The 26,356-nt window shown below is 39.4% G+C and overlaps 1 protein-coding gene across 2 annotated transcripts in view; it reads left to right on the top strand.

Moving 5' to 3' along the window:
• Positions 1–26,356, top strand: part of LOC130917463 (F-BAR and double SH3 domains protein 2-like) — a 127,390-nt gene that overhangs the window by 5,073 nt on the left and 95,961 nt on the right. For both annotated transcript variants that reach the window (XM_057838895.1, XM_057838894.1), the window contains exon 2: positions 14,673–14,770. In XM_057838895.1, the coding sequence (XP_057694878.1) occupies positions 14,673–14,770 (98 nt within the window). The remainder of the gene's footprint in view (positions 1–14,672; positions 14,771–26,356) is intronic.

The raw sequence follows: 26,356 nt of genomic DNA, 5'->3' as shown, positions 1-26,356 counted from the left end.
TGTGTTTTTTTGTTGGGCTAAGTAAAGCAAATGACTGTCTCTAGGGTGCTAGTCACATGATCTGTTTGAAAAATAATTTTGACCCATTATAAAAATATTAGGGCTGTCAAACGATTAAAATTTTTAATCGAGTTAATTACAGCCTAAAATTAATTAATCGCAATTAATCGCAATTCAAACCATCTATAAAATATGCCATATTTTTCTGTAAATTATATATATATTCTGTAAAATAAATTGTTGGAATGGAAAGATAAGACACAAGATGGATATATACATTCAACATACGGTACATAAGGACTTTATTTGTTTATTATAACAATAAATCAACAAGATGGCAATAACATTATTAACATTCTGTTAAAGCGATCCATGGATAGAAAGATTTGTAGTTCTTAAAAGATAAATGTTAGTACAAGTTATAGAAATTTTATATTAAAACCCCTCTTAATGTTTTCGTTTTAATAAAATTTGTAACATTTTCAATCAAAAAATAAACTAGTAGCCCGCCATTGTTGATGTCAATAATTACTTACACAATGCTCATGGGTGCTGAAGCCTTTAAAATCAGTCGCACCCAAGCGCCAGCAGAGGGCGGCAAAACTCCATAAAACACAATTAACAAGTGGGCATTTCACTCTACTGTCATTTAAATCTGTCTGAGCGGGACATGTGCATTAATTGCGTCAAATATTTTAACGTGATTAATTTTAAAAATTAATTACCGCCCGTTAACGCGATGATTTTGACAGCCCTAAAAAATATATTTTTTGTTCATTTCATTCATTTTTGTTGTTGGTTTTATTGCTTTACAACTTTTATAGACATATAACATTTTACCAGCAAAGTCATAATTTTAAATTCATATATTGGAAAGTCAAGTGTATGCAGTGACATTTTAGGCCACCAAGGTGGGCTATGCCCCCCCCCCCCCCCCATCTCCGCGTATGTGGCAGTGTGGCGGACAGATTCATTTCAACGCTACATTTTTTACAGAATTTTTTCTCCCAGTGGCACCCATGCAGCCATTTAAAGCAACATTAGGTAACTCAGTTTTGGTCGATTTTAGCGAGGCCGGTGGACAAAAGCGGTAGTGTTTTTAGGGGTATGCCATCTTAGGCACCCCACGATTCGATTTGATTACAATTCAGGGGGCTACGATTCGATTCGTGAAGAATGATCACGGTATTGACGGTGATCACGGTTATCACGATTATAGATGCATCGTACATTGCTAATTGATAAAGTAGACAAACACATTGTCCATTATTTATTTAAAATATCCTAATGATTCAACAGGAACGATGGAAACATGCCCATACAACAAAAAGATGCCTATAAGCTGCTTTTTTATTTATTTATTTTTACAAGAAAGTGCAAAAACATTAAACATTTTAAAGGGAGTACCTATTGCTCTCAACAATACAATAACATTTACACAGGTGGAATGAATTCCACAGTTTCTGGAAACAAAGTGTCTTTAGAAATAAGACTTCTTTTAACCAATATACTTTGTTTTTACAGATTTCTGTTCTATTTCGCATGTTTATAGTGTTACCGTTGTACTTAATCATGGTGACTTTGGTACGGAAGGTCGGAGGTTTTACATGTTCTGTATATGAAATACAAGTTAGTGAATTAGCTAATTAGCTTAGCGCTCGGCGCTAACTATTGACAGCTCAAAAACAACAACAATAAAGGCTAAGCAGTACAAGCGGGTTCGTGTGCTCACCTCTGACAGTTAGCAACCGTGTAGCTTTGTGTGGCTACCCCCCCCCCCCCCCCCCACCACCACCACCACCACCACCCAACCCGAACTCGTCAGGGCGTCACGTCAGCGAGTAGAAGCCGGGCCGATGCTTATTCTGTATATCCTGGTAGGATCCCCCCCCTTTTTTTTTTCCTCCTCAGACAAAACTTTTTGTCTCTTTTGATGCTCTGATATTTACATCGACTTCTGTCTTTACAATGAATGGGGAAAGGGGGAAGTGATGTATGCCATTAAGCAGTCAGCAAATTTGTAGTTTTTTTTGTTTGGCAGGGTTCCTGCCACCCTCCTCAAAGTTAATTAGGCTAAGTTCATATTGTGGGTCTTAATGCACAATTCCGATTTTATGTCATATCTGTTTTTTTGGCGTGCCCGTTCAGACTGCCTCTGTCCATTAAGCACGTTCAAGTATTACGCCTGCGCACTAACTCGCAGTCCGACACGCGCTGAGCAAACTGACCCGCATGTGTAAAAGCATCAAAGCAAATGACTACACATGCGGTCTTTGCATCATTCTAGGGTGATCATATTTTTATTTCCAAAAAGAGGACACAAATAACAGACATAAATGATTCCCATTTACCGGTAGTCTTATATTCAAAGTTTATATAGATTTATAGAACGCATGCACAGTATGTGTGTGTGAATCGTGCATGCACGCACACACATACGGTCAGTTTGCCCCGACTCTCCGGCATGTAAGCAATATTGAAGTGGAGTACTGCTCATTTAGAACACAGAACGAAAACCGAGCATTCTCAGGCATGCCCCCCAACCTCCTTTTATTTTTTATATGACTGTTGTCAAGCCTGTCTCATCCCAAAAAGCCAAATACAAGGTAGGCGCTGATGGCAATGTACAGCTCCATTGTTGTTGTCCTCTGTGCCTATCGCTCTTTGCTGACGTACGTAGTTGCTGCATGAATTCCGATTTGGGAGATTTGACAGTTCTGACCGCAGCCACATTCTGTGAAAATGTGGCCCAGATCTGATTTAAACAACATACGAAAGTGACCCAGATCGAATTTGAAATGGTCTACTTCTAAGTGACTTGTCACGTTCAGACCATCAACTTCATCAACAAAACACGAAAAAATTGGATTTGTGCATTAAGACCTGCGGTATGAACCTAGCTTTAGGCCGGTGAAAGTGATGCAGACCCCCTCAAGATGAAAAGAAGTGTCATTGAACTAGTTGTCATCACAAATGATTATGAAAATATTTTTAAAGGAAGAAAAGTTACCTCGTGTTGCTTTAAGTGTTTTGTTGATGTTTCAGCGCTGATGTTTACACAATGAGAAAACCTCATTCACACAATTTGATAAAATATGACTGCGAGTAAGTACCCGGCAGTTAGTTGGCGGCTAGTCCTGGTTTGACCTCTTGTTTAGGGCTGCAGCTATCGATTATTCAAGTAACTGATTAATCTATCAATTATAGGTAGTCCACGGGTTATGAACGAGTTCTGTCCCTACGCTGGCAACGTAATTCGAATTTCCGCGTAAGTCGGAATTAGCCCTTTAAGCACCCCTAAATCTCAAAATAACTATCCAAAAACATGTACTGTTCATCATTGCACTGTCCTCACCAAGACGTTGGAGCTAAGTCCTAAGTAGACAGCAAGCTAAGCTACGAAATGACAATGTCAGACGTCTGTGTGGTTTTCTGACTTATCAGCTGCTCATGACATCAACACTTGCAGAATGTAACCAAAATAAAAAGGAAAATTAAATCAGTTTGCAGCAATTGAAATTTTAATAGAATAATCGCATTAGAAACATTTGATGTGTTACACAATAAATTTTGGCAGATGTAAAACAAAGGCTTGCTAAGATTGCATTTTCAAAGAAGCATTAGATGCGAATACAAAATAACTGTTTTTTTTTCATACTTTGCTGAATTGCACTTTCATATCACAAGAACAATAATTAATATACCTGAGCTTAGCCTTAAACGGTATAAAAAAGGTAAATAATGAGGTTTGAAGTAGAGCTTATCAGCGCCGATATTTGGACATTTGACCTATATCACTATCTGCGTTTTCGGCTCAGACACCTCTCTCCTGCCTGCTGTCTCCTGCACTAGTATTCCTCCGTCCTCTGATTGGTTAAATAGTAATGGTAAGTGGAGTTACACTTGTATTGCGCCTCAGACACTTGTGGCGCTACCAGTATTATTTTCTATTTGTGTGATACAATAAACATGCTTAAGGCATTTCAATGAAGTTCAGTGTTTGCATTATTCAATTTCTTAATGCCAATTTTTACACTTTTATACAAATGAATATCGGCTATAGAAATGAGTTATCGGCCCTTCTATCTACTAATAATCGGTATCGGTCCTGACAAACCCATATCGGTCGATTTCTAGTTTGAAGTACAACAAAAGAACAATTGGCTTATTTAGCTAACTTGCATGGCAAAAGCTTAAATAGAATGCTATAATAGAATGCTCATGTTTTTTTTTTTTTTTTAAAAACAAATCGTTTAAACACATATTCCAACAACAACAACAAAAAAAGCTAAATATACCTCTAAACTAAATTACGAATGCATAAGCATATGTTAGCTCAAACAAAGACTTACAACTTTATGTTGGTCTTAACAGGGAGCAGATGGATCCAGCCATGTTATGGCATATTCACTCTTTGCATTAGAGGACAGAGTATCCACCCAAATCAATAAAACTACGCCACTATTTAAACAAATCCTCGAAGTAGCAAAATTTGATTCGAAATTTTTTAAAAATTGAATTACCAAAGTTAATCCGATTAATCGTTGCAGCACTACTTTTGATAGACTCCAGCTCTCCAGCAAACCAAATGAGGACAAGTTACAAGAAAATTACCCTTGCGATGAACTCATTGCCTGCCGTTAACAACGATGGACGCCCAATTTATTTAAACTGAGAGGACTGACTGAATGCTTACATTTCAGTGCCATTGACAGTACTAGACGTCCAACCGATTTTGACATTCGCTGCCATCCTCTCTCAGTCAAAATAGAATGGGCTAGAGCTTGACCGATATGGGATTTTCAAATGTCGATGTCTAAAAAAAAAAAAAGGTCAGTTGATTGCCGATATCCTAAGCTGATATACTTTTTTTAAAAGCACGTAGATTATGAAAGGTAATTTTTAAAAATGCTTCAACAGCTTTAAACTTACAATGATGACCTAAGACTAAAATTATTAATTCGGTCTATTTCTATATTAATTTAGCATCAAAAGTCGGCAGGACCGCCTCGAAATCGTGTTCTGCGTCGCCTGCCCCTCAACATTTGAATGATCAACATTTATTCAATGTTGATGAGCAGAAGATTTACATTCAAGCGTTCCATCTTGCATTGTTTATTTTTTCTCCGTTAAACTAGACTAGTGGAAGTCAACAAGCATGCCCAAAGACCGTACAAACATAACGCCACACCCCTCTAGTGGCTTGGCGGTGAATTACAGAGCAACGCGTTCCCTCACCGCAGAACTATCGAATCCTCATTGATGCCGTAATCACTTCGCCGTCACTGCAATGCAGGAGTGTAACTCAGGCTTAAGGCTAGGTTCATACTACAGGTCTTAATGCACAAATCCGATTTTTTTGCCATATCTGTTTTTTTGGCGTTTTTTTGTCCATTGAGACCGCTGAAGTATCACACATGCGCACTAATTCGCAGTCCGAGATGCTTTCAGCAAAGAGACCCGCATGCGCAGAAGCATCAAAACAATTTAAACATGCTAGCTGTATGTCATTCCAGAGTGATCATATTTTGATTTCCAAAAAGAGGACACAAATAACAGACATTAATAATCCCCGTTTAGTCTTATATTCAAACTTTATATGGACTGATAGAACGCATACACGCACACACGTCAAGGTTCGTGTGTGCGTCAGTTTGTCCCAACTCGGCCATGTGTGCAATAATGAAATATTGCTCATTCGGCGCACAGAATGAAAATCGAAAATTGTAAGGCTTATTATTTTCTTCATTTTACTTTTTTTTTTTTGACTGTGGTCAAGTCCGCTTCGTGCTGAAAAGAAGAGTTCAAGCTAGGCGCTAATGCCTACATGGCTGCCGTCCTCCGTGCCTCTTGCTCTTTGCTGACGTAATTGCTGCATGACTTCCGATTTGGGAGTCTTGACAGTTCAGACCTCCAGTCACCTTCTGAAAAAATGTGGCCCAGATCGGATTTGAACCACATACGAAAGTGACTCAGATCGGATTTGAAATGGTCCACTTCTATGCGACTTATCCCATTCAGACCGTCAAGTTAATGCCACACTCGAGTCGTAAAAACACGAAAAAATCGGATTCATGCATTAAGACCTGTAGTATGAACCTAGCCTATGTCTCCCGGCTGGCCTGGAAACAGCTTGGGATCCCCCCGGAAGAACTATATGAAGTGACTTGGGAGATGGAGGTCTGTGCTTCCCTGCTGAAGCTTGGAAATCTGTGCTTCCCTGCTGAAGCTGCTACCCCGCGATACGACCTCCAGTAAGCAGGAGAAGATGGATTGATGGACATGTCCTTTCATCCCATTTCTATACCACTTTTAGGGATTGGGAGGAACTGAAGCCTATCCCAGGTGACTGTGACGTGTCAAAAATAGACTCAACTTTCACACAACCATCAGTTTGTTTTCATACTTGAAAACACAAGTGAAAGTGCAGACATTTACTGTAAACTATGTTGTCAATGTACATACACTGAAATGCACAGACATTTCCTATTACTGTTACCTAACTGTTCCTGTGAAAATAGATTTCAATCAGCTAAGAAACAGTTGAATATCAATACTCAACACTTTATTTCTATAAATCTCTGTTACAATTTGAAATGATGACTTTTACAACATTCCTATTTAAGCAAGATGTCTTTTTTTCAGAACAGTCCCATGAGCTACTCATGGGATCCTGTGGCAATACCTGGAGCCTACAGGCACCATGATGTTATTAGTCAATATGAGTTGGCACTTGTTCTCGGAGTAGATGTAAAGTGTTTTCTTATGATGTTTAACTTCTCTGAAATGTTTTTAATCAAGTAGAGATGGAGTATTCACAATTTGTTTTTACAGTTTACTGGTGGTTTACTTCATTTTGTGGTTGTCTGACAACTAAGCTCTTTAACTGTTATTGACACGATGTCCCGTACAGTTAATAAAGATCTTATGACTATCTCTTTCATTATTTCATTTGGGGAAAATTGTGTCTTTAACTTAAAGATGTAAGGGGGTCAACCAGCATCATGAAATGGATTGCTCATGTCCTTAGGAGCCACTCGTTCACACTGTAGTCACACTTTTCCCTTTGCATGACCTTTTTACATTGCTTTTTATATCTACTGCTTACAGTATGATAAAAGGTTTTTTTTTTCTCAGTTTTATTTTGTTGTATTTGACTTTCATATTCTCACTTAGCATCTCTTATTTGCTGCAGTATTTTCTCTCTGTCTGTGTCTCTCTCTGTTCTTATTGTACTAGCACACCTGCCATTTTCTTCCCTACTAAGCTTTTATGCCCAGCCTGCCTTCAGTCGCACCTCTTTCACTCCGTCTCTGCCATTGCTCGCCCTTCCTCCCTTCCATAGCATCATGTGCTTTACAGTGAATGATAGAGAGAAGAAATTAACAAGTCTCTGATAAAGCCATGAACCTCGCCCTCCTTATCTTCAAAGACGCAGCAGATGAGAGACAGGCTCAGCAGGGTGTGCGTGTATACAGGCCGGTGTATTTGTTTGTATGTTTTGTCTAGAAGAGTCAGGATTTTGTCCCCTGTTAATGCGGTGAATAGCCAGCAGAATTCACCAGACAATATGCACAATGACCTTCATAGTGATTGCCTGTGCATTGACAGGAAGGTGTGTGTGCGTGTTTGTGTGTGCTAGCATGTGTGTATACCCGATTAAAAATAAAAAAAACTTTACATAATAAAATAAATGTATATATTTTTCAAAGGTGACCATGATACTTTTTGACATCTGAAACAAATATGTTAGCCTGGGGTCGTATACAAGTATACACTGTGGTGCTAATGAGATTTAACAAGGGAGTTTAGCTTCCCTTTAGTAAGCAGAACAAGCTATGATTGTTTTTACTGCACCTTTACTCACAGAACACTCACACACAACATGAGTTCCCCAACTACACTGCTGGCCAAAAGTATTGGCACCCCTGCAATTCTGTCACAAAATGCTCAATTTCTCCCAGAAAATGATTGCAATTGAAAATGCTTTGGTAATCATATCTTCGTTTATTTTTCTTGTAATGAAAAAACAGAAACGAGAATGGGGAAAAAAAATTGAATCATTATCATTTTACACAAAACTCCCAAAAATGGGCCGGACAAAAGAATTGGCACCCTTTAAAAATCATGATGCTTCTCTAATTTTTGTAATTAACAGCACCTGTTACTTACCTGTGGCACATAACAGGCGGTGGCAAAAACTAAATCACACTTGCAACCAGTTAAAATGGATTAAGGTTGACTCAACCTCTGTCCTGTGTCCTTGTGTGTACCACATTAAGCATGGGGAAAAGAAAGAAGACCAAAGAACTGTCTGAGAACTTGAGAAGCAAAATTGTGAAGAAGCATGGGCAATCTCAAGGCTACAAGTCCATCTCCAAAGACCTGAATGTTCCTTTGTCCACCGTGCGCAGTGTCATCAATAAGTGTAAAGCTCATGGCACTGTGGCTAACCTCCCTAGATGTGGACAGAAAAGAAAAAATGACGAGAGATTTCAACGAAAGATTGTGCGGATGGTGGATAAAGAACCTCGACTAACATCCAAACAAGTTCAAGCTATCCTGCAGTCTGAGCTTACAACAGTGTCAACCCATACTATCCGTCGGCGTCTGAATGAAAAGGGACTCTATGTTAGGATACCCAGGAAGACCTGGCTTCTGACCCAGAGACATAAAAAAGCCAGGCTGGAATTTTCCAAAACTTGGAAGAATGTTCTCTGGTCAGATGACACAAAAGTAGAGCTTTTTGGGAAAAGGCATCAACATAGAGTTTACCGGAAAAAAAAACACTGACCCCAAAGTCAAACATGGCGGATGTTCCCTTATGGTTTGGGGTTGCTTTTCTGCCTCTGGCACTGGGCTGCTTGACTGTGTGCATGGCATTATGAAGTCGGAATACTACCAACAAATTTTGCACCATAATGTAGGGGCCAGTGAGAGAAAGTCTCCCTCAGAGGTCATGGGTCTTCTAGCAGGACAATGACCCAAAACACTCTTGAAAAAGCACTAGAAAATTGTTTGAGAGAAAATACTAGAGACATCTAAAGTGGCCAGCAATGAGTCCAGACCTGAATCCCATATCTCCCCAGTGGAGAGATCTGAAAATGGCAATTTGGAGAAGGCACCCATCACATCTCAGAGACCTGGAGCAGTTAGCCAAAGTAGAATGGTCTAAAATTCCAGCAGAGCATTGTAAGAAACTCATTGATGGATACCAGAAGCAAAATATTACTACCAACAAATTTTGCACCATAATGTAGGGGCCAGTGAGAGAAAGTCTCCCTCACAGGTCATGGGTCTTCTAGCAGGACAATGACCCAAAACACACTTGAAAAAGCACTAGAAAATTGTTTGAGGGAAAATACTAGAGACATCTAAAGTGGCCAGCAATGAGTCCAGACCTGAATCCCATATCTCCCCTGTGGAGAGATCTGAAAATGGCAGTTTGGAGAAGGCACCCATCACATCTCAGAGACCTGGAGCAGTTAGCCAAAGACGAATGGTCTAAAATTCCAGCAGAGCATTGTAAGAAACTCATTGATGGATACCAGAAGCAAAATATTACTACCAACAAATTTTGCACCATAATGTAGGGGCCAGTGAGAGAAAGTCTCCCTCAGAGGTCATGGGTCTTCTAGCAGGACAATGACCCAAAACACACTTGAAAAAGCACTAGAAAATTGTTTGAGGGAAAATACTAGAGACATCTAAAGTGGCCAGCAATGAGTCCAGACCTGAATCCCATATCTCCCCTGTGGAGAGATCTGAAAATGGCAGTTTGGAGAAGGCACCCATCACATCTCGGAGACCTGGAGCAGTTAGGCAAAGAAGAATGGTCTAAAATTCCAGCAGAGCATTGTAAGAAAGTCATTGATGGATACCAGAAGCAAAATATTACTACCAAAGCATTTTTAATTGCAATCATTTTCTGGGAGAAATTGAGCATTATCTGACAGACTTGCAGGGGTGCCAATACTTTTGGCTAGCAGTGTATGTAAAGTCAGGGTGCCGCTCAGAAGGCCTTCTGAGTGGCACCGTAATATAGTGCAAAGACTTGTGCTTACACCTTCCGAGTGGCACCATGGCTTTACATAGTTGGTGAACTCATGACATGCGTGAGTCTTCTGTTATCCAAGATACCGGTATATACAAATGAATTCTGATTCTCCTTACTTAAGGGAAGCCAAATTCATATGTTAAATCATGTAAGCAACACAATATATTAAAATTAATTACTTTCTTTACTAAAGGGAAGCCAAATTCCTATGTTAAATCTCGTAAGCACCACAGTACGTTAAAATCAATGACTTTCTTTTTTTTGTGTTCTTTTTTTCCCCGCGCAATCGGGAAGGGGTTATGGTGGGACAGCGCCACAGCCTCTCACCATCACCATCCAAGAATCATTTAATAAAAAGGAACATTTTTCTGTCTTATTCTTGTTTAAATGGAGCTATGGAAAGAAAAACATTCAAAGGTAAAGGTTAGTACGAGTTATAATAATTTGACATTAAAACCCCTCGTAATGTTTTTGTTTTAATAAAATTTTAAAAATCATTTTAACTAGTAAGTTGCTTTTGTTGTTGACGTCGCAGAGCAGTGACGTCACATGGCCACGCTGCTGGTTTCCACTAGGTCACTCTTTAGTTATGTAAGGTAGTGGTTTAAATATGCCAGAAGGTGTAAATGGCGAGTTTTGAATTAGAGATCAAGCCAATGAGTGCGTTTTGTCCCTTGACTGACACCGTAGTTTTTGTTTTATTCCACAGTGGGGCGTAAGGCAGAGAGGAAGGCGAGTGGACACAGGCGTTCAGATTCGTAGCTCGGACCGCGCCGTTTATTGGCATAACTTTAGGCAACTCCTCCTTCACAACATACAATTGTACATAAGTATCATATAGCGAAAATACAACCAATATATATATGTGTGTATATATATATATATAAATATATATAAATATATATATATATAAATAAATAAATAAATTATATATATATATATATATTAGGGCTGTCAAACGATTAAAATTTTTAATCGAGTTAATTACAGCTTAAAAATTAATTAATCGTAATTAATCACAATTAATCGCAGTTCAAACCATCTATAAAATATGCCATATTTTTCTGTAAATTATTGTTGGAATGGAAAGATAAGGCACAAGATGGATATATACATTCAACATACGGTACATAAGGACTGTATTTGTTTATTATAACAATAAATCAACAAAATGGCATTAACATTATTAACATTCTGTTAAAGCGATCCATGGATAGAAAGACTCGTAGTTCTTAAAAAAAAAAAAAAAAAAAAAATGTTAGTACAAGTTATAGAAATTTTATATTAAAACCCCTCTTAATGTTTTCGTTTTAATAAAATTTGTAAAATTTTCAATCAAAAAATAAACTAGTAGCCCGCCATTGATGTCAGTAATGAGTAATTACACAATGCTGATGGGAGCTGAAGCCTATAAAATCAGTCGCACCCAAGCGCCAACAGAGGGCGGCAAAACTCCATAGACACAACAAGTGAGCGTTTCACTGCACTATCATTTAAATCTGTCTGAGCGGGCCATCTGGGTTAATTACGTCAAATATTTTAACGTGATTAATTTAATGCGATAATTTTGACAGCCCTAATATATATATATATATATATATATGTATGTATGTATATATATATATATAATCTTTAAATATATAAATACAACAAACAATAATATTCATATCGCTCAAAAAAATAATGTTCACAAAAAAGGGCTTTACTCTGTATTAATGAAGGCCTATTCTCACACAGTTAACCAACAATGCAAAGAAAACTGGCACAATCAAAATATAAATGAAAAATACACATAATACTTACTCAGACTTTGGTCAAACTCTATTTAAGCATTTTAGCAACTTGTTTAGCTCAGCAATTACACTGAATGGCAATATTTAGTCACAATATACAAACTATTATGCTAGGAGCCATTATCAGCTGTCTTACCTTCACAACATACAATTTAACATAAGGCACAGTGCCCCGCACTGGGGAATAAGATGAATGAATATTATTTTCATTATATGATACTGATGTTCAAATGTATGTTGTGAAGGAGGAGTTGCCGAAGTTTATGCCAATAAACAGCGCGGTCCGAGCTATGAATCTGCGCCTGTGTCCACTCGCCTCTCTCTCTGCCTTACCCCACACTGTGGAATAAAAGGAAAATGACGGCGTCAGTCGAGTTTTGTTCAAATAAAATATTTAGAAAAATACTTTTTTCCCGGTATTGGACCGGGACTTGGTATTGGCAGATTCTCAAAATGAGGTGATTCGGACTCGGATGCAAAAATATGCAATCGGGACATCCCTAGTATTAAATGAATCACATGTAACTGTGGATATGTTGACATCGTATTCTATGCTACCTGACCGCTAATCCTGGCACCGACAATCTCTCTACATGAGTGTGCCTAATTGCATCCAGTCATGCGTGCATTGCTGTGCAGGAGCCACCCCAGGGGTCCTGGCACTGCCCCAGTCAACCGGGGGGGTTGGGGGGGAGTGCGCGGCTCACCCCTCCTCCCGCAGCTCCGACAAAGAGGCTACCGCCAATAGGGGTGTGACAAAATATCAAAATGGTGATATATCATGATACTTTGCTACTCAAAAGGTTATCGATAAGCTCATCCCAAGAATTGAGATATCGTTTTAAAAAGGTGTCAGTGTTTAAAAAAATAAGGAACCAACAAGTTGCTACCAAAATCTTTCACCATAATAGTGTCTCACTTAACTCTATGGCTGACATTAACGACACCCAATACATCAAGACCACAAAGGGCGAACGAATGTTTGAAAACCAGAGCATTCGCAGTCACTCTTTCAGATTTTCGGGGCATTTACAGGTCACTTCCTGGTGAGTTTGAGTCACTGCCTATTCATTCCCAGGTCACTTCCTGTTCTGTGACTCTGAGTCACCAGGAAGTCACTCATAAAATGCTCCCAAATCAATAGGAAGTGACTGAAAGTCAACAGGTTATGACCTGAAATGGCCCAGAATTACCTCGTTGCCTGGCATTGGCTTCCACTGACAGCAATAGAAGTGGGAGGGGCCCCGTTTGAAGTGGGAGGGGTTTATTCACTGCTACCCTCTCAGTTCAAATGGATTGGACATCTGCTAGTGATAAACCTGCAGCAGCAGAGGGTTGAAGAATGTTCGTTTTTCTGTTTATTAGTTGTTTTGTAGGATATCCTAGAATGTTTTTCTGACCAATGTATCAATAAGTGTTGTATCGCCATATCGTGAGATCACTGTTATCGTGAGCTTTGTATCGCATATCGTATCGTATCGTGACATAACAAGAGGTCCCCCGGACCATCCCTGACCCCGTTAACCGGCCCTTGATCAATGGATGAGGGGAGGTGCCTGTGCCCGCCTAGCGGGACCGCTAGCCGCCATATCCCCCTTACCAACACGGCACACCCACTAAGCCCGGGGCAGGACAGGACCACCACCCGGGGCAGGACAGGACCACCACCCGGAGGGGGTGACACCCCACCTAACCACCGGCATTGAGCTGGCAATCCGTGCCGGGGCCTTAGGAGGATGCCCGGTTAAAAAAGAGAGAAAAGCAGAAGCATTACGCCACAGGACCGCAGCCCCGACCACCCCCCGCAACCAACAGCCCAGACGAAGAGTGGACCTCGCCCCGCAAACCCTGCCATATGGAAAAGTATGGGACCCACCTACCGCCCTATTACTGTGGCTGCCAGGCCAGCCACTTTCTAGAACCGTGATGGGATTGTGTGGGGAGGATAGTGCAGTGTGTGCATTAAAATAGGAGAGCTCGGCGTAGAGGGCAGTGGGACTGCTGCGTGGAAGTACTTCCCTGCCACACATCCCACCGGCCCTCGTCGTAGCTCCCCCATGGAGTATGATGAATGTGGTGTGTTAAAAGAGGTGCTGGAAATGGCGGGGCTGTCCGTGGGGAGGCAATTACTTGCTCTCTATGATGACTGAGCCGCATCAGAGGGCGCAAAGAACCGCATGCGGCTCCGGAGCCGGGGGTTACCTACCCCGGTGCTCGAGCATGTCACTAGCCATGTTGTCCACTAACCATGACATTTAATCACAATAAACCGTTTACAGACAAAGTGTGGATCTTGAGCGCCTGGCTGTTGCAATTATTATTAGAGCCCTCTAAATTTCATCATTTATTAATTGCCCCTACTTTTGGTTGTTGTCATTTTTATGATGGATAATTAGTTTTAAAGATACAGTAACTCAAGTGAAAAAATATGGCAATCTGGTACTTTAGCTCAACAATAAAGACTGAATCTGGTGATCTAAGAATAACAGTATGTGGGTGTGGGAAGATAAACCACACCCACATCTAGTATGGTTAAAATTCCTCTAAGCAGCATGAATCTCCTTAAAATAATAATCCGAAACATGCAATCAGGTGTACAGGACTTTCATATATATGTGTTTTATGATTTTTAAAAGCTTTAATGAATATAGTAAGCATTGTTTATCAAACAGTGCAATCCAATAGTGGTCCGTGAAAGAAAAACAAACCTTAATTTGAAACCCTGATTTCCACACCCACAAGGCCACGTATTTTCTGAATTGACTGTGGTGTCAACGAGTTGAAATGTTTTGTTCACATTTGTTGTTTTTTTCCCACTCCAGGTTAAAGTGACACAGGAGTTGAAGAATACAAACACAGACCAGTTAACAAGACTGCACTTTAAAAATCAAACTGAATGCGACCTGCTGGAAGACATGAGGTATGAATAGTTATCTCATCCATCTGAAAAGTACAAATGAAACAGCATATGATTCTTAACTCATTGTAAAGTGCACCATAATCAGCCTGTAGGATCTTCTTTTTCGCTTTTTTTTTTCTAAAGGACAAAGGGTCAGGAAAATGATGTAGGAATTTCCTGCTGCCTTCTTCCTGTTCCCTTGAATGCTTGATTTTTCTTCTTCTCAAATGTAGAGTCCCTTGTGTCACCCACCCTCTGTCTTTTGCCTTCCTTTGTCACATTCCTCTGACAATCTTCTGGTCTCTTGCATCTCTTCTAGTTTTTTATGATTATTATTTGGCAACAGGATGAAACTCATGTTCCTTCACATGTTCTCATTTTGTCTATATCAATAATTTATGGCTGCCCAGTCTAATTATCTCTCTCTCTCTTGCTGGCTTTCCCTTTCTTTTGCTCAGTTTCCCACATTGTTTCACTCATGCATACAATATGTAAATGCATTTTACAGCATATTAGGATTTAAAAAAGCTTCATGGTTAAAAACCTGAAAGCGAAAGAAATAAATATAGAGTAAATATAGTCTTTTTAAATGCCCCTAAAGATATAATTTCCAGATAACGAGAAAAAAAACAATGTTTTCAAGGGTAGCAAAATTCTGAGAATCGCCACTTTGTATGGCAAATGGAACGGAAACATTAGCGGTTTATTCCAGTTCATTAGTAGCCAACATGAATAGTCCACCATTGTCCTTGGGCTACTTTGCTGCACTTTTCTTTTTTCATTGATGTGTCATGCCGCGTCACACTGCTATGTTATTACGTTATTTAGATGCAGGGTATCCGTGGGGTCTTAAAAAGTCTTAAATACAATCCTTTGATTTTAAGGCCTTAAAATGTCTAGAATTCTCCTTAAATCTCATAAAAGGTCTTAAATACAATTTGCAAAGGTCTTAAAAATCTATTGATCGTATTCTATGTGCAATACTTACTTACGTGCAATATTAATGTACAAAATTCAACACCGTCACTGTCAAACTGCTACTACTTCACTTCTATTCACACATATTCTATGTGCAAAACTATTTACGTGCCATATTAACGTGCAATATTCTAATGCCTTCACTCTCAAACTGCGGCTATTTCACTTTGATTATTTGACCTGCCTGAACATAGGACTACCTCATACACATTTTATATTTATTTTGATTTTATACTTTTATACCTGCAAGTCACTTTTGAGATTTTTACTTGTCCTGCACTGTAAAGGGAGATGCTCCACAATTTCACTGTACAACTGTATAATGACAATAAAGGGATATTCTATTCTATTCTATTCTATTCTATTCTATTCTATTCTATTCTATTCTATTCTATTCTATTCTATTCTATTGAATCTTTGAGGACACTATCACGCAACTTCAAATTGGAACTACCTGTGCGGCCTGGTCTGAATTTATGGAACACAAGCAGGTTTTGCCCTGTGCACGTCACGTTGCGTGTTGACAGCTTAGCTAGCATAGTCATAGCGGAGAAAACGTAACACAACCGATTTAACTAAGTGCAAATTTAATGATTTCTGGCTTGAGACCGTACAGTTCAGTGCATGGTTGGAGGGAAACTCGTATGCTGCACTGCACTTTGTGCAAGAAATTTTTAAAACTCAGAATATTGGGTATCAAGTAGGCCTGCACAATATATTGTTTGAACATCGCTATCGCAATGTGCACTTTTGTTTTTATTAACGTGTTAACTTTTGTTTTACTTCATAAAAGCAGCAAGTGTGCAGAACTGAGATCCATTTTTATACAGATATCCTGGATTCAATGGCATTATATCAATTAGGGATGTCCCCGATCTGATCACATGATCTGAAATCGCGCGATTGCGCCATTTTTCAGAGGATCGGAATCGGGTGAAAAGAATAGGGTTTTTAATTTTAAAAATATGCTTTTGTTTTTCTGTTTAATGCTCGTACAGCATCTCACCCTCCCTCCTGCTAAGCCATGCGACCAAACTTTTACTTAACGTTAACCATGATTGACAGGTTTGTTGCTTCAATCTGGCCAGGGAAGTCTCGGTACCTCTACGATCAAAGGCATAAATGTGTTAATCAATGTACAACTTGCAGCCCAGTCTCAAGAGTGCTGTGACAATTTATTCATTGTGTAACTGAGAGACTGTTTTTGGCAGTGTGAGCGTCAAAGGGTGAGTCAATTTGAGTAGACTAACTCAATGAAGCATTTAACAAAGACAAGCATTTTTCTACGTTATTTTTGTTTAAAAATAATTCACATTCTGAAGGCGGCATGGTGAGACAGTGGTTAGCACGTTCAACTCACAGTTCTGCGATTGTGGGTGCAATTCCGAATCTGGCCTTCCTGTGTGGAGTTTGCATGCTCTTCCCATGCCTGCATTGGTTTTCTCCGGTTTCCTGCCACATCCCAAAAAAACGTGCATGATATGCTGATTTAACACTCCAAATTGTCCATAGGTGTGCGTGTGTGCGTGAATGGTTCTGTGTCTAAATGTGCCCTGTGACTGGCTGGCTTACCTGTTCAGGGTGTACCCCACCTTCTGCCTAGAGTTAGCTGTGATAAGCTTTAGTATGAGTATTAATATCGCAATATTTCGCAAACCCCCCCAAAAAATACTATGATAGTGTGTTCCAATACTGTTCAAGCTTAGCGGCAATTTTGATCGAAAAGACTGAATCCGATCAAGTACCACCTTGTTTTTTGTACCATCATATTTTTCAGTAGCTGTAAATAAACTTGCTAAACATGTCCGCTGAGTGGGACTACTTCTCTTTTCATACTGATGATGGTAACTGCATCGTGTAATATTTGTAAATTGAGTAGGTATGTACAAAAAGCAAAATTCTTGGCCGAAACCTAACACCGAATACAGTGGTACCTCGACGTATGATCGATTCGACACATGATCTTTTCGACATTCGACGTAAAATTTGACTCGCCATTTGTTTCTACCCGACGACATGCTCGAAATACGACGATATATGACAGCGCCGCAGTTTCTTTGTTTTGCCGAAAGACGGACGCTCAGCGGATTATCTTGTGAGAGAACCCAACCCTGGTTCCAAGAAGGTTAGTGCAGGTGGGGAAAAAAAGAAAACCATTGAAATGAAGATGTAAATGACAGCAAAATATGAGCATGGTGTATGCATCCTTGAACTCGGTCGACAATACGACTGTAGAATGTCGAGCTCGACAGTCGTCCTCGGACCTCCGTTCGCCAGTCTTTATAAGCTAAGGTGACAATTCTTATTGTGGTAACATCACCAAAGAAATCGCCAGCTTTGTCAGTTTTCTAATCATTTATTCCATCAACTTGTACAACACAACACGCCTAGTGTCCACTGCAGTTGACGCCAGCATCAAAACATTAAAAGAGAAACTACTGTATTTTTCGGACTATAAGTCACAGTTTTATTCATAGTTTGCCTGGGGGTGCGACTTATACTCAGGAGCGACTTATGTGTGAAATTATTAACACATTATTATCCCATTTCACTTGTTATTTTGGTGTTTTGGAGTGACACTGATAGTTTGGTAAACTTGGCATGTTCTTCATGCTATAGTTATCTGAATAACTCTTAATAGCTATGGCCACATTCGTGTTCTGCCTTTGGGAATGTATGTTCAATTGTATTATTGACTTTTTTTTATATTGAAATGCATGCTTTTAGTCTGTTGCGCTTCTACGCCCAATTAGTGGCGCACTCGCACTTGTTTACGCGAAGAAGAGCGCTCACACGCAAGAAGAACGCAGACAGCTACGCAGCGTCTGAGGGAGTGGGCGAGAGAGCGAGGGAGGGAGAGAAAGAGAGAGGGAAACACGGCTGCGAACCTACGTTCATTGTTTACGCTTGTAAAATATCTCTACAGAGGCAGCGCCTGTGTGTATCATCTTTTCTATTGTTGTTGTGTGTTTACCACTCGCTATCGGACACTTTGAGCCAGTTGTGTGGTTGTTTGAACAATGTGCTAATGCTAGCGAACACATGCTAACCGTTTGTGTCGTTGCTGTAATAGCAGCTAAATATCATTTATTTACGTTGACGCGAACCTGTTTGGTATCGAGGACGAAATGGATTTATATTTCTATTTTTGTGTCACTCTTCAAATAATGGTGTCATAACGACGGCCAAAATAAAGTCAGCAAATTATTCGGACGTCCAGCATCGTCATTTGGGAGTTTAACTCGCTGTATTGCCAGGCTTGAGCCGTAGCGTCCTGGTGAGGACAGTACATTCGCATTTCGTTGTTGATGCATCATGTAACATCATTATACTTTACACTTATTCAGCATGTTGTTCTGTATTGTATTTTTATTTTAAATTGCCTTTCAGTATGACATATCTCTTCTATGTGTTGGATTTTATCAAGTAAATTTCCCCCCAAAACTTATACTCCGGTGCGACTTATATGTTTTTTTCCTCTTTTTGGGGGGCATTTTATGGCTGGTGCAACATATACTCAGGTGCGTCTTATAGTCCGATAAATACGGTAAAATAGAACTGAACTTTATCTGACCGTCACGTCGACCCTGTGGTGCGTTCAGGTACAAAAAAAACGTCCACCACATTAGAGCCCGATTCGTTACATTATTACAGGTATTATTATTATTACTATTATTATATTACTATTCCGATTTTTATTATTAATTTATTTGTTTTGCTCTTTGTAATTGCTATTTGCAATAGTAACAGCAGTATTTATTAAGTATTTAGTGTAAGCTTTTTTGGGCTGTGGAGCAAATTAACGGAATTATAATGTATTCTTATGGGAAAATCCTGCTCGACGTACGACCATTTGGACTCACAAACAAGGTCCTGGAACGAATTAACTTCTATGTAGAGGTACCACTGTATTTGAAACACTTGACCGAAAACATACATGTAATTATTATTTTTTTATTATTATTATTTCATTATTTTCCGATTAATGCCCTTTGACTTGGCATTGATTCTACAAACCCGGAGGCACGAGAAATTTAGTTTGAAAGGTGCCGATGCTGAAACCCCATGGGAGGGTGCGTTCTCGGCGGGGGTGAGTGTTTTGTAGCAAACTCTGAACGCGTCCTATAGCAGAGGTGATGGCTTCGTCGTAGCCTTCTGTTCGGTGGACGTAGACACACAGGTCACAGCCGATGAAACGATAGATGTCCTTTCTTGGAAGTTCGGGGCGCTCAAAAAATGTCTCTAACTCCTTCAATTGCTAAGCTAAATGAGATCTCGATGTAGGTTTGTGTGGGACTGTAGTTGACAACAACAACAGAAATAAATTGCCTTGTAACGCAATTTACAAGGCTTTTACAATCTCTACTACTCTCCTACTCAAATAAGACGGTTTTCTTGTGCAACAAGTGAAATCGATCGAGAGCCAGGTGAGTGGGCCGAGTTCTAGCGGCGATGAAGCCAAGCGAAGTCGCTCCCAGCCACTGTTCTGTCGATTTGCGAGATTTTCGAAGTAAACTCCCTGTTGTTGACAGCAGGTTAACTTAATGGCAGGTACTGTTCAGGCATGAAAATCATTCACCGTTCGGCGAAATTCTATTTTATTGAAGTTGCTAAGCCTGTCGCAATATGCGATGAGTCAAGTTGTCGCAAGGTAAATAAAATTGAGGGCGATAATTTTCACGGCTGCTTTTTAACAGTGCGCGCGTTTGTGCGTGCGTGCGTGCATGCATTTGTGCGTGCGTGTAGATGACTTATGAGACTCCAGTTCATTTCACATTTATTGGTAATCAACACGCCTTAGAATTACAGTTCAGACATACAAAATAAGGAAACGTGTAGTAAACACTGTAAACGTTTACATTGCTACATTAAGACTAATGGGGAAAAAAGACAACCTACTTTAGCCTGCTATAAAACATTGGCAGTCTTCTCCAAAACTTGCAGTTAAAAGGTGACACTTCAAACATTAAAAATTGCTGGTTAACAGCATTTGCAAACGAAAAAAAATGAAAAATATATATATGAGTGACACCACAAGCAATGACGAAAAGTGCTTTTTTTGCAGAGTGTGAAGCTGTTAGCGGTTTAGCGAACTTACTTCCGGTGAACATTTCAAAATAAAAGCACGTCACGCTCATATGAATAACAATTTCTGGAGTTAATCCCACATACTTCAGAATTAATACTATAATACTACAGAATTCAGATTCTACACTAAGAATAGCTTTAAAATGACACCCTTTTTGAAAAATATGATTGGCAATGAATATTATAATTATTATAATACTATTATATATAGCAGCATATTATAATAATAATGTTAGATATTTATTTTTAAGAATTGTTATGAATCATGTTGGAGAGGCGGAGTCAGATTTCTGAATCTGTTTACATTCCATTCTTTTGCACTAGTAAATGCTATCAACATTTGACCTCATTGTTTATGTGTGATTAATTATTGTTATTTACATGTTTATTTTTACATTAATAAAGAATTTGTGTTCCAAACAGGGGTCGCGTTAACCGAATATTTTCCGTCGTTGACCGGTTTTTTAAAACGATGACGGAAAAAACTGAAGTCCATCTGTCATTTTGACAGGTTGCAATTCACACCCCAGACCACAGGGTGGCGAGTGAGCATATTAATTAGCTATTGTCTCTCTTAATGCATGACGTCGTTGGCCTTACTCGGAAAAATGTCAAGGCAACTGAGTGTCCGAACTAAGTCGTCTGTCCGAGGCAAAATTCCAAAACCTCATGACAATAGCCTCTGAAGGAATCCCACTTGAGACATTTGATTATGCACAAGCGGGCACGCAATTCAAGTCCATGCGCACCAGGAGGAAGACTGCGTTCAGGCCACAGCAGGTGAACTGTTAATTTCATTGTTCCATATGTAGCCTGCCTACTGGGGCCACAGTCAGCTGTTTTTGTCACTGCGGAGAAAAAGTTACATATTCATATGCTTGATGGCACGGTGTGGATTCTGTTAAGCTTGTTCGGACAGAATATTGTAGCGTCACCGGGTTCTGGCGGCGGCACCGTGATTGACACATCAACGTGAGGTTCTTATTGGTGCACCCGGTGTGCCAGCGCGTCATCCAATTGGTGGACTAGATTGCCGCCTGTGTATATAGACCCTACTCACGTGACGTCACAGCCACGCCCCCGCGCCATGTTGTCCGTATACTCGTCATGTTAATGCATTAGCGCTTTGTAATTTCTTCCTATTATGGCGTGTTTTTCTGCTCGTTAACATTAATAATCAAAATGGTGAAGTCATGTGTGGCGGTCGGTTGCAAAAACAGAGAAGATAGACGGAGAGACTTGAAGTTTTACCGTATTCCGAGAGACCCAGAGAGGAGAGCGAGATTGACTGCTGCAATTCGACGAGAAAACTGGGCTCCAAACGACTACCACAGATTATGTAGTAGTCATTTTATATCTGGTAAGATGCATTTAATATATATTTAGAGGGTTTTGGGCTGACAACCACAATTAACATCATTGCTAGGCTAATCGCCGACAACATACACTCAGACGTTGTGAATGAACTACCTGAAAATATATAATTATAAGGGGATAATCAGACAGTTGTCATACAATTAATTTACAATTTCACCATTGAGGTCAAAAGCCAAAAAATAAATTCAACTAGGGACAATCTGGAGTAGTGCTATCACACTTCATGTTTATTACATATTATATATGTATGTAGTGAGAGTGCTATCGCTAAACCATATAAACATTAAAAGCCTTAGCTCCATTGACAAATGACATGAAATACATTAGACTTGACAGTGGATGTTAGCAAGAACAAAAGATTTTGAATTGAAAATTTCGTAACTCACCTTCGTGAGCACACGATAGATTCCTGCCGAATTTTCGTGGACGAGGACCTGTTTCACCCAACCAGCAACGAAGTATTTATAAGCCTCCAAGCTCTTAAAGTTTTTCAAACTTTCGTGAGAATAGGCTGATTTTGTGTGGACAAGATAGTTGTAAATATCAGGGTAGCTAGCAGATGTCAGGCAAAGACGGCGAAGACAGCGGGTCGAAAAACATCGATTTAGGCATCAAATATGGATCTGGCGAATGGATAAACTGAAGCTTTTCCACATAACGCCTTTTATGCAACGCATCCAATGAGTTTACAGCGTCAGATAACACCGGGGCTTCCATGAATTGCTCTATAACTTGCACGACTAATTGAAAACAATGAGAATAAGTCTAAAAAATTCGGACAATATGGCGGCCAGCGACACGTCATTATGTGACGTAGGTGAGTAGGGTCTATAGTTGCCTCTTTTTCTTTGGGGGCAGAGTTGTTGTTTTGTTGGTGTTGCTGGCGGTAAGCAGAGTAAAAAGAGGGAGAAAAATACCACGACTTCCGTGTCTAATTTTTCGCCGCCAAGCAAGCATTACAAAATTAATTAAAAATGAATGAAAACTAAGTACTATTGAATATGTCATTATTATCATTTTAAAAATGTAAGTGACGGGTAAAAATAGATTATGACCGGATTTTTATGACCCAGTCAGTCAAAATGACAGACAACGAAAAAGTCTAGCGCAACCTCTGATCCTGTATATACATAATATAATAAAAATATATATGGAAACACAGCACTGGCCTGCTTACTGTAATCCATGACTGCACTAATGTTAGTTACTTTATAGTATAAAGTATTATTGTATTATTGTGTATATACATATAGTGACTGCATCAAGATATAGTCATTTTAAAAATTTAAGTGACGGGTAAAAATAGATTATGACCGGATTTTTATGACCCTGTCAGTAAAAATGACAGACAACGAAAAAGTCTAGCGCAACCTCTGGTTCCAAAATGTTTTTGTGAATTAATAAGCGTCAACAAAAATGTCATTGCTAAATTAGTAGTAAAGAATACATTTTTTTAAAATTTATTTTGATTCGTCGACTAATCGTAAAAATAGTCGGCTGTCTAATCGGGAGAAAATTAGTTGTTTGGTACAGCCATACCGGAACATATTTCCTCCACACCCTTCTCACCTTTTTAACCCCTGACTCATTTTCATGCCGGACTGTTGATGCAAGCTGTCCCGTCGAAGAAATCTACCTTACCTGACACGTTTATAATAGATACTTCCACTGTTGGAACACTAATAAAATTATGGGTAGCGGTGGGACAGTTTATCAGCCATAAAACGTCTTGTAAAAATATTGCTGGAGGTATAGTGTATTTCAACAGGCTTCTAACATCCTTTAAATCAACTGTTACTAGAGGTAGCATATATTAGCAGGCTTATAAGTTACTTTAAATCATATTCTACAATCAATAACATTTTGAATGGATTAGTGGTCAAAAGGCACTATAAAATGAATATTATTTAAAAATAACAGCAACAACATCATAGTCAAAATGGTAGACCAACTCGACGGACATTTGACCTGTGATAACCCTTGGGGGCTGTGGGTGCCATGCGCATGCTTAGTAGTGCTTTGGATATCAACAGGGTCAGAGGACGGGGAAACCAATTCAACAGAACATTGGATTAAACGACGACTGGCAGAGGCGGTGTGGAAGTCGCGGGGAAAAAAATGTGTCAAAAACAGGAAGTGGTCATCCCGTAAACATATTGTAGTGAACCACAGCAAATGCACATGTATGCATTTAAATACTACTTTTTTGTATGCTATTCGATTGATTAAATTCCAAACTACTCATGCACTTGCTGAATTGCACTGTACTCGATGTGACGCAGGACATCAATGGAAAACATCTTCAGAACGCCCGGTTAGCAGCGATAAAGCAAAGCATTTATTTCCCCTTCATTTAATAATTTATATATTTCTTTGATATCTCAAACATAGACTTCATAATGTATTGACGTGGCACGGGGGTGGTTCATAGGGGGCCTATCTCCGTCAAAGCTAACCGAGTAGAAAGTATAATGCCAATGCTGTAGCGGATAATTTCTCCCATTGATTTTAAACAACGTTTCAAAATGCATGCATGGTACGAAAAATATAATAATTACCTTGAATCCTCTAACAAATCATTCCTGAGACAATTCTTCCTGTTTGTATGTTGTAGAGATTTCGTACCTTTTCAACCTAAATCAGGTGTTAGATAGCTGCATGGACCGACTGCTAATAAATGAAGCGGAGTGTTGGACGGCCCCCTTCGGGAAGGCGTGACGCAGTGAATGGGGAATGTGTCATGTCAATGCATTATGAAGTCTATGCCTCAAAATACTTTCAAACCGCGGACATGTTGGCTGTGAGCCAGTACTGTTGCTTCTTGCTGTATTTTCATTATGTCATCATAAGAGGGCTACAATTCTTCACGCTATTCGGTGGTCAACCTTTGGTCTTTTAACCGAAAACTGAAAATTCAATTTTAGCTATTTTCGGACAAAATTTTTTCAATCACATCTCTAAAATCATCAGGTTTCACCTTAATACAATTTTTCATTGACCGGTTGCATTATTTTTACTGGTCTAAAACTATGGGTATCGGATCGGTATCAGCAAAACATATCTTCAAAAAAAACGGATAACATAGGAAGTTCAAAAATCAGCATCGTGACATCACTGAGTGCATTATTGGTATTACAACAGTACTCTAAATTCAGCTCCTGGAATAAGCATAGAGTGCAGTGGAATCTTTAGGTTCAATGTCAAACAGAATAAGTTTTATGACATGATACTGTAGTTCTAAACTCCTTGTGATTGGCTCGCGACCAACCCAGGGTTCAGCCCGTTTCACATCAAAATCAACTGGGATTTACTCACGCTCACCCCTGACCTTCAGCAAGTCATCAAGTATTGAAAATGGATGGACAGCGGGCTGACGGATGGACACCTTTTTTCCTTTTTCACCACCTGCATTAACTTTCTTGGGACTCATGCTGATTTCTCTCACCAATAAATCTGCCGGGGTCCATCTTGCGGTAAAACTGAAATTTTGACGCTGTCAAAAATCATCTTATTTCGAGCATGTCGTGATACGTCGAGACAAATGACGAGTCACATTTTACGTTGGATGCCGAAAGGATCGTGTGTCGATGCGATGGTACGTCGAGGTACCACTGGATTATACAACCCCTAGAAAAAAGTATGGAATCACCAGTCTCGGACGAGCACTCACTCAGACATTTTATTACTTATAACAAACTCAGATAAAGAGCTTGAAAAAATAATGAATTAGTTCAAAAGTGCCATTCTTTAGCATCCAGAAAACCTAAAGAAATGAATTAAAAAAACATTGTGGTGGTCAGTAAATGTTACTTTTATAAAGTAAGTGCAGGGAGCCTTGCTGTGGACCATGTTTTTCAATTTCCACCACAGGTTTTTAATAGGGTTGAGATCTGGGCTATTTGCAGGCCATGACATTGACCGGATGGGTCTTTCTCCAAGGAATGCTTTAACAGTTTCAGCTCTGTGGCATGATGCATTGTCATCTTGGAAAATGATTTCATTATCCCCAAACATATTTTAAATTGAATGGATAAGAAATCTGTCTAAAATTTCAATGTAAACAAGTGCATTTATTGAAGATTTAACCACAGTGCCTTTGCCTGACATGCAGCCCCGTATCATCAAGGACTGAGGGAATTTTTAGGTTTTCTTCAGGCAGTCATC

Source organism: Corythoichthys intestinalis, chromosome 6, assembly GCF_030265065.1.
Source record: "Corythoichthys intestinalis isolate RoL2023-P3 chromosome 6, ASM3026506v1, whole genome shotgun sequence".
Taxonomy (NCBI): Eukaryota; Metazoa; Chordata; class Actinopteri; order Syngnathiformes; family Syngnathidae; genus Corythoichthys; species Corythoichthys intestinalis.
Note: the sequence above shows the minus strand (reverse complement) of the source record. Positions and strands in the feature narration are given on the sequence as shown.